This window comes from Heterodontus francisci, chromosome 7 (assembly GCF_036365525.1).
Source record: "Heterodontus francisci isolate sHetFra1 chromosome 7, sHetFra1.hap1, whole genome shotgun sequence".
Lineage (NCBI taxonomy): Eukaryota > Metazoa > Chordata > Chondrichthyes > Heterodontiformes > Heterodontidae > Heterodontus > Heterodontus francisci.
The window spans coordinates 105,370,495-105,383,328 of NC_090377.1; the positions used below are offsets into that span (position 1 = coordinate 105,370,495).

A 12,834-nucleotide genomic window follows, 5' to 3' on the forward strand; every position below is an offset into this window, starting at 1 on the left:
CACATCACTCTCAAACACAATGTGAAATTCTATTGTATTATGATCACTTCTCCCCAGAGATCCTTTACTGTAAGATTACTAACTAACACTGTCTCATTACGCAATACTGGTTCCCTTTTTGCTTCCTGGACATACCATTCTAGAAAACATGATAGAATGCATTCCACGAACTTGTCCTCCAAACGTCTTTTGCTAATTTGGTTTACCCAGTCTATATGACGATTAAAATCCAAGCAATCATTCCATTGCCCTTGTTACATGCTGCTCTAATTTGCTAATTTATACCCTGTCCAAAACTGTAAGTACTTTTAGGGGGCCTATAAACAACTCCCACCAGTGTGTTCTATCCTTTGCTATTTCTTATCTCTACCTATTCCGATGCTATGTTCTGATTGTCTAGGCTCAGATCCTTTCCACTCCTGTCTTTATCTTATCCTTTATTTTCAGGCTAATCCCTGTCCTTTTCCATTTTGCCCATCTTTTCTAAAATTCAAGTTCACTGGAATGTCCCAAATTTGGTCACTCTTCAACCACGGGCACAAATTTTGCTCCCATATGGGTGCGATTATGGAGGTGAGTGAGAGCGAAAATTTGCATCACCAGCCAATGTGCCGGTTTGCCAGCATTATCCCACCTGGACCATTTTCCTGGAGGCGGGATCGGGGTCGGCAGGACCACCCAGCCGCAAGTGGCTGGTAGCCAATTAAGGGGCCTTTTTAAGGTCTATTGTCAGAGGCCGACTAGAATTTTCCAGTCAGCCTGTGGGCCCCATGAGGTGTCGGAAAATAGGCCAGCTGCCTGAAGGCTCTCTCCTGGTGGCAGACGGTGGGGTCAGCACTCCAGGCAGGCTTTGAGGCCCTCCCCACCTACCTGCCCACAGGCCGTCCTGTGGAGGAGTTCCCCTTCCATGATGGTGGCTCAGTAGCTGTGGCCATTTTTTATATTAAAAGTTTTAAAAGTTGCTGAGAGGGCACTTCAAGATGGAGGTGCCCTTTCTCTTTCTTACCTGCAATGGCAGGCAGCAGTCAGAACCCCCTCAAGACACTAATTGGCCAATTTGTGGGAAAGAACTGCCAAGTGACTGTTTCCCACACAGTACGGGGTCATGATGCCCATTTGACCCTGATGTTGGGGTCCCGACTCAAAATCCTGCCCCATGTCTCAGTAACGGCTACAACATCAAACCCATTTGCCTCTACTTGTGACATTAATTTATCTGTCTTGCCATGAATGCTTCATGCATTCAGATATCATGCCTTTAATGCTAACCTTTTGCTATGTTATTCCCTGATTTGATCTTTAGACACTAATGCCCTGTTAGCTTTGTTAAAATTCCTGTCCTTTCCTGACTCACTCTGCTTGATTTAAATCAAATCACTACTCTGCTGTACAGCCTTAACTTTCTTCTTTAGAAAGGTGACATCTCCAACAGTGCAGCACTCCCTCAATACTGCACTGGAATGTCAGCCTATATTTTGTGCTCAAGTCTTTGCAGTGGGACTTGAATCCACAGCCACCTGAAGTGAGGGTGTGCTATCCACTGAGTCAAGGCTGACACTTAAGGAAAAGAGGATATTGGGTCACATGGGAAGTAACATTTAAAAAAAAAACGAGTGGAAATGAGTTAAAATCATGGAAGTAAATCTTCTATGGTTAAAAAAGTTTCAGTTAGTAACAAGAACAATTCAATAATAACGTTAAAAAAGTACATTTAGAAATTGGCTATTAAGTCAGGCAGTTGGAACTTCATAACAAAAAAGCAGCTATTATTTGCAAATTACCATGTTAATTGGTATGCTGACAGCACCTGATGTAAGAATAAATAAATAATTTGCAGAATGAGTAAGAGGATTAAGAATGTCTGTAAGAAAATTGTTATATTTGGTCAAAAAGGACAGAAGGATGTGAATATGGGCCTTAATAAATGAAGTATTCATTTGTATTTTCTATACATTTAGACAAGGCTGGGTTTGGAAATAATTTTACCACTGGTGACAGTAAATCAATTGCACGGAGTATGGAAGCAATTATTGTGAGCTGCATGTTCAAGCCTTTGATCACACGATGTGCCTCCACTACACACGAATTACACAGTGCTGAGAATCTGGTAAGAATCTCTTTTGGAAGCCAATTTGTTGTGAGTTTGATATTGTCTTCATGGTATGTCACTTTATAATAATATTTGCTTGGAAATTAAGTTTCAAGAGAAGCTTCTTACTATGAAGTCAATAAAAAACAGTCTTTAAACTTTACCTCAAGTCAAGGGGCGGGGGCTGCTAAATTCAATAGCCCCCAAAAACAGGCTTGGAGATTGCAATGCACCATTAACCCATGACGATTGACTGCAGCGCAGGCAGCAGGCCAACTTTGTACAGGCTGCTGTTCTAAATGATTTCAGCGTCCAGTGTGCTATCCACTGAGCCAAGGCTGACACTTAAGGAAAGAAGGATATTGGGAGGCATGGGAAGTAACATTTTTTTTTAAATGAGTGGAATCTTCTATGGTTAAAACAAGTTAGTAGCAAGAACAATTGATATGTTGACAGCAGCTGATGTAAGAATAAATAAATGATTTGCAGACCAGTGAGAATGAGTAAGAGAGTTTTAAGAGGATTAAGAATGGCTCATCAGTGCTAAATGGCTGAGGATGGGGCCAATGTTGTGAGTGGCTAGTACCAGTTAAAGCTAGCCTGCACTGCTTACAGTTAGCCTGCAGCTTTCAAAGAGGAGGTGCATTGTGGCTGGAGCAGTTGCTAGCAAGCAGGCTGGAAGTGAATCTGATCTGAAAAAGAGTGAAAATTGGCACAACGTGGAAGAGAACATGCTCCAAAGTCTTTGGACACTGCACTGAGGCCTTGGTGGAGGAGTTGGAAAGTAGGAGAGATGCCCTGTATCTTCATGGAACCAGGAGGCCCACGAGACACGTGCTGAGAAGGCAGTGGGAGCAGATATCCGTGAAGATCAGTACCGGAGTCAAGCCCTGAGGATCTGGATGCAGTTCCACAATAAGTTCAGTGACCTCTCATGAGTTTTCAAGGTCGGTGAATGCATCTTCAAATGCCATAACCTACCAATTGCACTATTAGCCTCAACCACTGCTCACATCACCATATCCCCATCACTCACCTACCAACAATCTCTATCAATCAGGACTCATATCTGACATTCATATGCTGCACCTCACTGTCATACACTTAGCACTGCTGCATGCCTCACACTCACATCTCACAGCTTGTACAAACTGCCAGCTATTCAACTATGACCGCCACATCATCCAAATAGATTGCACAACACTCATTGACACTTCCTTCTGTCTTGCAGGACATGGTGATGCACAACTGAGCGCAGCAGGAGCAAATCAGAGGACGATAGGTGATCCTGTATGTTTTGACCCCCATGGAGGAGACGGTGCTGGCCATTATTCGGATGCATATTGCTGAGGCCGTGGCTTGTCTGAAGCCATTGAAGGTGGCAGTATCCTCATACCTAATCCTCCTTCTTGCATCCCACCTCCTCTTCACCCCACACACTCTTCTGATTTACAAGCTGTAGATGGTGTAAGCATGCACCTGTTATTTTCCTTACCTCCCTCCACTACAACCTTACCTATGTGCCTTTCTCTAAAAATGTGCAAACTGGCCAGGCAGTGACAGAACCGCAAAAGATAGTGATGATGAAGACGCACTATCACTCAATTTCACACTTGCAGCCACCAGCTCAGATACTGACACTGTGTGCAATTTAGAGGAAAGCATAGAGGCGGGATAATCACATCTTGAGACACCGGGCACTAGCGGCCTGCAGCCAGGGCTGGGGAAAGGATACCGCAGGTGCCAGCTTGTGGAGGACAAGTTTGCACATGAGTTCTATTGCCGAGGTGACTACTTTGATGAGGCAGCCTAGAGTAGAACGCTGCTGGATATGCACAATGAAATACTTGGTGCACCGGCAGGCCTGCCAGAAAATCTGTGATCAGTGTCAAGGAATATGGAGAATCCAGCACCAACTTGACATAGGACCTTGCGCAGAGCTTGGAGTCCATCTATCCAGCATGGAAGTGGTGACCAATTCCATCAGCAGACTTGTGGACCCAATCATAATGCAGCATCTGATGGCCAATAGAGTCAAACAGCACAGAAACAGGCCCTTTGGCCCATCGTGTCTGTGCTGGCCATCAAGCCCCTGCCTATTCTAATTCCATTTTACAGTACTTTGCCCGTAGCTTTGTATGCTATGGCATTTCAAGTGCTTATCTAAATACTTCTTAAATGTTGTGATGGTTCCTGCCTCTACCACCTCTTCAGGCATTGCGTTCCAGATTCCAACCACCCTCTGGGTGAAAATTTTTTTCATGAAATTCCCTCTAAACCTCCTGCCCCTTACCTTAAATCTATGCCCCGGTTATTGACTAAGGGAAAAAGTTTCTTCATATCTAATCTATCAATGCCCCTCATAATTTTGAAAACCTCAATCATGTCCCCCCCTCAGCCTTCTCTGCTCTAAGGAAAAGCCTTTTCAGTCTCTCTTCGTAGGTGAAATGCTCCAGCCCAGGCAATATCCTGGTGAATCTCCTCTGCACCCTCTCCAGTGCAGTTACATCCTTCCTATAGTATGGTGACCAGAACTGTACACAGTACTCCAGCTGTGGCCTAACTAGCATTTTATACAGCTCCATCATAACCTCCCTGCTCTTATATTCTATGCCTCGGTTAAAAAAGCCAAGTATCCCATACGCCTTCCTAACCACCTTATCTACCTGTGCTGCTGCCTTCAGTGATCTATGGACAAGTCCCTGTGACCTTCTATACTTCCTAGGGTCCTACCATCCATTGTATATTCCCTTACCTTGTTAGTCCTCCCAAAATGCATCACCTCACAGGATTAAATTCCATTTTGCCACTGCTCCATCCATCTTACCAGCCCATCTATATTGTCCTGTAATCTAAGGCTTTCCTCCTCACTATTTACGACACCACCAATTTTCGTGTCATCTGCAAACTTACTGATCATACCTCCTATATTCACATCTAAATCATTAATGTGCACTACAAACAGCAAGGGTCCAGTGTTTTTTCATGTCCCCGCTTGGCTCTCCTAATTACTTTTTTAAGTACGCCCCCCCCTACACTTTCTATACTCCTCTAGGGCCTCCGTTGTTTTCAGCGCTCTGAATCTGCCATAAGCTTCCTTTTTTTTTCCTGATCCAATCCTCTATATCCCTTGACATCCAGGGTTCCCTAGACTTGTTGGTCCTACCCTTCACCTTAATGGGTCCATGTTGGCTCTGAACTCTCACTATTTCCTCTTTGAATGACTCCCACTGGTCTGACGTAGACTTTCCTACAAGTAGCTGCTCCCAGTCCACTTTGGCCAGATCCTGTTTTATCATACTGAAATCGGCCTTCCCCCAATGTCTCAGCTTTCATGATAGCACAAGCAGCTTCCACCAGAAGTCTGAATCTGAAGCTCAGACTGAAGTCATACAAGGTCCGCTTTCTGCCATGTAAACTCAGACTGCTTCCATCATGACTGTGGATTACAGTGTGCAAAGAGGCTTGGAGCTTGTCACAGCAGTCCAGCAATATGCCCTCCAACAAATTACTAGGATTGCCGAGGGACCACCCTGGGGGGAATGGCAGTGGCTTCATGAAATACAAATTTGCTGTGTTCTCGCAGAACGACACCATTTGTCCTCCCACTACCTTTGCTAGTCTGCCAGTGTCCTTGATGTTGCCGGTCAGCCAGCCAGCCCAGACTGCTGCCGCCCAAGCCCAATCCAAAGCCAGGCCTCCAAGGCCATCTGCAGTCTCCAGCACTGAAAGTCAGCAGCTTTCCACCAGCCATTTTGCCACCACTGGAGTAGCACTGTTTAGGAGCACTAGGATAGACAAAGGCACACTAAGGTAGGCACTAACACAAAGGCAGTTACTCGACCGTTGTATGCAATATGGCATGATTTCATTTATAAATTTGGTTTGGAATGTTTATTTTGTGGTGGTTCTTATTTTTGCATTGCGGCCAAATGAATGCTTTGATGGTCAGTGACAGAGGGAAGGTAAGGTGTAGGACTGTTGGTGAGTGGGGAATTGGGGTCATGGTTACTGGTATTGCACGCAGATGAGTTTTCGCTGTTAACCATCATAACTGGAACGATGACTAAAAACAAGTATGATTAAACCACTTTTGTATCACGAGGGGTTTAGTAATTTTTATTTTAAACCCAAACCTAAAAGACATATGGCTGACTGCAATCAGTCCATTTTGCATTCGTGAATCTTCAGCATATTGATATAAACTGTATTTGTATAAATTCTTTTCTTCAGGGGCTTTATTGCGACATTCGGCAACTTATTCAATTCATCAAAGAGGCTCACGGGAATGTTTTTAGAAGGGTGGCACTAAGCGCTCTCCTAGATAGTGCAGAAAAGGTAACGCCTGGTAAGAAACCTGAAGACACTGAAGAAAAGAAAGTGTCAGTTGGCAAAAGGTATGCTACTCTTATGGCTTCAACAAAATTGATTTTTTTTGGTGACTGTATGTGTGACTAATAGTGCAGTTATAATTTGAAGAGGTAAAATGAAAAAGTGCTTAACAGTTCTTGTTTTCGTAAGAGAGAAATGTGAGGGGTGTTGTGCATCATTAGTATCACAATGACACCACATGCAGAACTAATTTGCATTATCCCCCTGTGGCCTAGAAATTTGAATGCGCAGCACTTGTTTTACAGGTGGAAAATGGATGCTGTAGGATTCCATATAAAGTGCACACTCACTCTGTGCAGGAAGTGCTCTGCATGCCATTTAGTTTAGAGTGCCCTATAGTTGCCTAGGGCACCTGGCTGAAATTGGCATTATGCAGATTGAAACATAGATATGGAATTTGCTGACAATGTGTGATACTGGTCTTGCACCTATGGCGTGTGTCATAGAGTTATACAGCACAGAAACAGGCCCTTCGGCCCATCGTGTCTGTGCCGGCCATACAGCACATACAGCATTATATTAGAACAGAAGTTCCAGGAAATTGTGGCATGGGTGACATATATCATTACCTACACCACTTCATAATTTCCAAGGACTTTGGCACCCCTCTGCCCCATTAAAATCAATAGCGATTGCGAATTGCTGCATTTAAGCCAGTATTCATGCCACTGCCACTTGGACTTTAAAAAAATGGCACTGGAGACCTGGTAGCAGTGTGGTTTATTTATTAAAAATGGTTTCTTATGATGCCTCATTATCCACGCTGTGGACACAAGATAAATCGGAAGAGAATCCCTAGCCCCATTCTCAAAAATCAAATTACAGTTAACATTACTGCCTGCAGGAGTATAGAGATCAATTTAAGCAGCCAATAAGTCATTGATCAAAGCAATGTCCTTGACATACATCATTGGCATTGTAATAATTACCATCATAATAAGCATTAGTGTAATGGAATATTTCCCATTACTTTACTGCTGTTGAGTTCCGTGCTTGATTATTATCATCGTGAAAAGAAATCTTACCATTCAATTAACTACTTCACACATGCTCATTTCTAATTATTCCCATATTGATATCCCAAAGCTGATTCACAGACGCATGGACTTGAATTGATTCACAGTGTACGGTTACATTCTTGGCCTTCCAATACTGTATGCATATGCAAACAGGTAATCTGGTTCACGTTGTGTCAAATAACATGCAGTGTCTCCCTGAGGAAGCTAATTGTGGCCTCAAAGTACAACAGAATAATGAAGGGTAGCACAATAACAGTGAGTGCTTATGTATCCCCTTAACTTTCTCCATTCCATTTGTTAACTGCGTGGTGAAATCTCCATGTAACACTTAAATACCTGTTGAAAGATAAATCAATTTATTTAGAATCTCATTGGGACATACCTACACGTTCTGTTACATACACATGGCCCCTGAAATGGGTTTTACCTTAAAGAATAAATGAACCTTAAAAGCCTTTGTGGTAATTTAGGTAAATTTGAGAAGAAGTAAATGTTACAGTCTGCTACTAGCAAGCACCTTTTATAACAATAATCTGTTGGTATATTGATAGTTCAGAAATTAAGGAAACTGAATGCAATCAGAAATATATACAAGCTACAAAACTGACTGGATCAATACATTGGCCATTGGCTATACAGTTTCTAATTTGCCCTTATGCTCACTGCAGCGTATTATAATCAGTTCAGCAGCAAATTTTGACTTTAGGATCAGGGAACCTAATGGTCTAACTTATTGCACTCGTCATCAGTATTGCCATTGTAGCACATTCTGAGCCATAGGAACACGAGTAGGCCTGTCAGTTCCTCAAGCTTGTTCTGCTATTCATTTTGCTAATGGTTAATCAATAGTTCTTGGACTGTGCCAGTGGATTCACCGCCCCGTCCCAGCAATGTCCATTAACTGTGCACAAACTGTGCCCTTGCCATCCATGAGCTGATTGTGGATGATTGCATCAACATCCTGGCCTTGATGGAAATCTGGCTGAGGAGTAATGACACCTTCCCCCAAAATGAAACTTTCCCGCCAGGCTATACCTTCCACCACTTGCTCCACCCAAACTGCCGCAGTGGCAATTTAGTCGTTATAATCAAATCACACTTTAGTTTGCTCATCTGGCACCTTTTTTGAGCTTCTCATCTTGTTCCACCCCTCTCTCCTCTCATTTTAAATCCTTTACCATCCACCAAAGTACCAAGCCAAGTTTCTCACCAACGTATTTTCACTGCTTTCCTCCCTCAGCCTCTGTATTGAGCGACTACTCATCTTCAGTGATTTCAACCTCCGTTTTGGCTCATCATGCTCTCTCTCCTCTGAGTTCATTGCCCTCTATCCTCCCTAAAAATCTCCCTCCGTATTAAACCCCCCTACCCTTATTCATAGCTATCCTTTTGGCCTTGCCATCTCACATAGCCTTGCTACTTTGTCCATGTCAGTCACAGATAAGGCCATTTTTGTTCACTTCCTTATAAAGCTCTCCTCCCACATCTCCCTTCCTCCTCACAACTCCACATTCTTCTTGCGTCCGCCTCAGAAAAAATTGTCCCCTAAATCACATGTGTCGGGTTCGGGTCAGGTTGGGCCGAGTCTGGGTCGAGTCAGGTCGGGTCGGGTTGGGTAAGTCTGCTGGTAAGTATTGAAATTAAAAAAACTTACCTGAGCTGGGAGTCTGGGACGAAACTAAGTCTGTGCAGTGAGCGAGTGACATCGCAATGATGTCATCGCGCATGTGCTGCAGCTTCGTGGAGATTCCGAGTCCGAAGGTGAGTAAAGGGATGGTCGGCTCGGTCAGGGTGGGTTCAGGTCGGGTCGGGCTCGGGGCAAAATCGGAGGGACCAGGGCTGGGTTGGGCTTGGGTCTGCGGTGGTTCGGTCGCGTTCTTTTTTCCCGACCTAAGCAGGCCTCTACTCCCGGATTCTACATTCCTCTGCCAAAATTGCTCACCTTTCTGGGATCATCCTGGAATACAAAGAATACCCTGGCTTCTCTTCTCCACGATAAACCTCCTTAAATCCCTCTCCCATACCTCTTCCACCCTCACCCCCAACAACAAGTGCAAGACGCTCATGGATTTCTTTGACAGTAAGACTGAGACCATCCGTTTAGCTGCCTCTGCTGCTTCCCTCCCTTCCCCTCGTCCCATGAGGCCAAATTTCCCCTGCCCTAGCTCTGAAAACACATATTCCTCTAGTTTCTCTCCTATCTCCCCTTATGTCCTCTCCATGCTCATCTTGGCCATGAGACCCATCTTCATTTCTTCTACCCTGTTCCCACCAAACTGCCGACCACCCAAATTTAAGTCTTGCCCCACATGTTAGCTGATATTGTTAATAATTCCCTCACTTCAGATACTCGTTCAAATCTGCTTTGATTACCACTTTCCTCAAAAAAAAAAGAAATTCTTGACTGCCAACTTTCTTTCTTTTTCTCTCCAAAGTCCTTAAGCGTGCCCAGCTTTACCACAACTGCGTGTTTGAATCACTCCAATTGTGTTTCTGCCCATGTTACAGTACTGAAATTACACATATCAAAGTTATAGATTAAATCCTATGTGACTGTGACAAAGGTAAACTGTCTCTCCTCTTCCTTCTCGACTTGTCTGCAGCCTTTTACATTATCATTCTCCAATGCTTCTCCTTTGTTGTCCACCTTGGTGGGATTGCCCTCTCCTCATTCCATTTTTAACTATCCATTCATAGAATCACCTACAATGGTTTCTCTTCCCACTCCCACACCATTACCTCTGGAGTTCCCCAAGGATGCATCCTTGCCCCCGTTCTATTTCTCATCTGCATGCTGCCTCTCAGCTACATCATCTGTAACCACATCATGCTTCACATATTGACCCCTTCACTGTCTCTCATTTGTCACACTGCTTGTCCAAAATCCTGCTAAATATTGGGAAGACCAAAGTCATTGTATTCAGACTCCCCCACAACCTCCATTCCCTAGCCACTGACTCCATTCCTCACTCTGGCAGCTGTCTAAGGCTGAAGCAGACTGTTCGCAACGTTGGCATTGTATTTGACCCCAAAATGAGCTTCTCAGCACATATCTGCTCTATCTCCAAGATCGCCTACTTGCACCTCGTGACAACGCTTCAGTGCATCTGCTGAAACCTTCATTTATGCCTTTGGCACCTCTAGACTTGAATATTGCAATGCTTTCCTGGCCAGCCTCCCATCTTACACCAGACATAAACATGAGGTCATCTAAAACTCTGCTGCTTGAATCCTAACTCGACCCAAGTCCCATTCAGCCATCACCAATGTGCTTGCTGACCTACATTGACTTCCTGGTCCAGCAATACCCCAATTTTAAAATTCTTAACCTTGTTTTCATATCCCTCCAAGGCCTCAACCCTCCCTATCTCTAGCATCCTCGAGCTCTGAACTGTCTTTGAGATCTCTGTGCTCGTCCACTTCTGGCCTCTTGTCTAAGTCCTATGCTCTGGAATTCCCTCCTTAAACGTCTCCACCTCTCTACCTCTCTTTCCGCCTTTTAAGCCGCTCATAGCCAAGCTGTTCCATTTCCTGACACCCTACAGCTACAACACTGGCATCTACCCAACAATGTGGAAAATTGCCCAGCTATGTCCTGTCCACTAAAAGCAGGACAAATCCAATCAGTCCAATTACTGCCCCATCAGTCGACTCTCGATCATCAGCAAAGTGATGGAAGGTGTCGTCGACAATGCTATCAAGAGCCACTTAAACATCACAAGCTTCTCACTGATGCTCAGTTTGGATTTTTCCAGGGCCACTAGGCTCCTGACCTCATTACAGCCTTGGTCCATTCATGGACAAAGGAGCTGAACTCAAGAGGTGAGGCGAGAGTGACTGCCCTTGACATCAAGGCAGTATTTGACAGAGTGTGGCATCAAGGAGCCCTAGTAAAATTAAAGTAAATGGGAAACAGGGGAAAAACTCTCCACTGGCTGGAGTCATACCTAGCACAAAAGAAGATGGTTGTGGTTGTTGGAGGCCAATCATCTCAGCCCCAGGGCATTGCTGCAGGAATTCCTCAAGGTAGTGTCCTACGCCCAACCATCGTCAGCTGCTTCATCAATGACCTTTCCTCCATCATAAGGTCAGAAGTGGGGATGTTTGCTGATGATTGTATGATGTTCAGCACCATTCGCGATTCCTCAGATACAGAAACAGGAAGACCTGGATAACATTCAGACTTGGCTAAGAAGTGGCAAGTAATATATGCGCCACACAAGTGACAGACAATGACAATCTCCAACAAGAGAGAATCTAACCGTCTCCCCTTGATATTCAATGGCATTACCATTGCTGAAACCCCTGTATCAAAGTCCTGGGGGATACCATTGACCAGAAACTGAACTGGAGTTCACATACACATAAAAACTGTGGCTACAACAGCAGGTCAGAGACTAGGAATTCTGCGGCGAATAACCCACCTCCTGATGCCCCAAAACCTGTCCACTATCTACAAGGCACTAGTCAGGAGTGTGATGGAATACTCTCCACTAGCCTGGATGAATGCGACTCCAACAACACTCAGGAAGCTCGACACCATCCAGGACAAAGCAGCTCACTTGATCTGCACCCCATCCACTACCTTAAACATTCACTCCCTTCACCACTGACACACAGTGGCAGCAGTGTGTACATCTACAAGATGCACTGCAGAAACTTACCATGCCTCCTTCGACAACGCCTTCCAAACCCATGACCTCTTCCATCTAGAAAGACAAGGGCAGCAGATGCATGGGAATACCACCATCTGCAAGTTTCCCTCCAAGCAACACACTATCCTGACTTGGAACTATATCCCCATTCCTTCACTGTTGCTGAATCAAAATCCTGGAACTCCCTCCCTAACAGCACTGTGGGTGTACCCATACCGGATGGACTACTGCGGTTCAACTAAGCCACTTACCACCAACTTCTCAAGGGCAGTTAGGGATGGGCAATAAATGCTGGCCTGGCCAGCGACACCCACATCCCATGAACAAATGAAATTAACCTACCTTTTTGTCCAAGCTTTTGATCATCTGTCCTAATGACTCCTTATGTAGCTCAGTGTCAAATTACACCTGTGAAATACCTTGGAATGTATTATATTGTGCTTTTAACATAGTAAATGAGTTGTTGTTATCCTTTTTCCTTTTATTGGCTTTTGTTCCATCTCCTATGATATTCTTACCTCACAAAAATCTATTGATCTCAGTCTTAAATTTCAATTGGCCTAGCACCCAGTCTTTTGGAGGAAAAAGTGCTTCTTGATTTTAAGAGCGTAAGAAATAGGAGTAGTCATTCAGCTATTCAACAAGATCTTGTACCTCAACTCCATCTTCTCACACTTTT

The 12,834-nt window shown here is 44.3% G+C and overlaps 1 protein-coding gene across 1 annotated transcript in view; it reads left to right on the top strand.

Annotated features, from left to right (window-relative positions):
* The window catches only part of LOC137372405 (protein unc-80 homolog), a 500,647-nt gene that overhangs the window by 134,630 nt on the left and 353,183 nt on the right, over window positions 1-12,834 (top strand). The window contains exons 17-18 of the mRNA XM_068036292.1: window positions 1,959-2,107; window positions 6,323-6,486. Coding sequence (XP_067892393.1) covers window positions 1,959-2,107; window positions 6,323-6,486 — 313 coding nt within the window. The remainder of the gene's footprint in view (window positions 1-1,958; window positions 2,108-6,322; window positions 6,487-12,834) is intronic.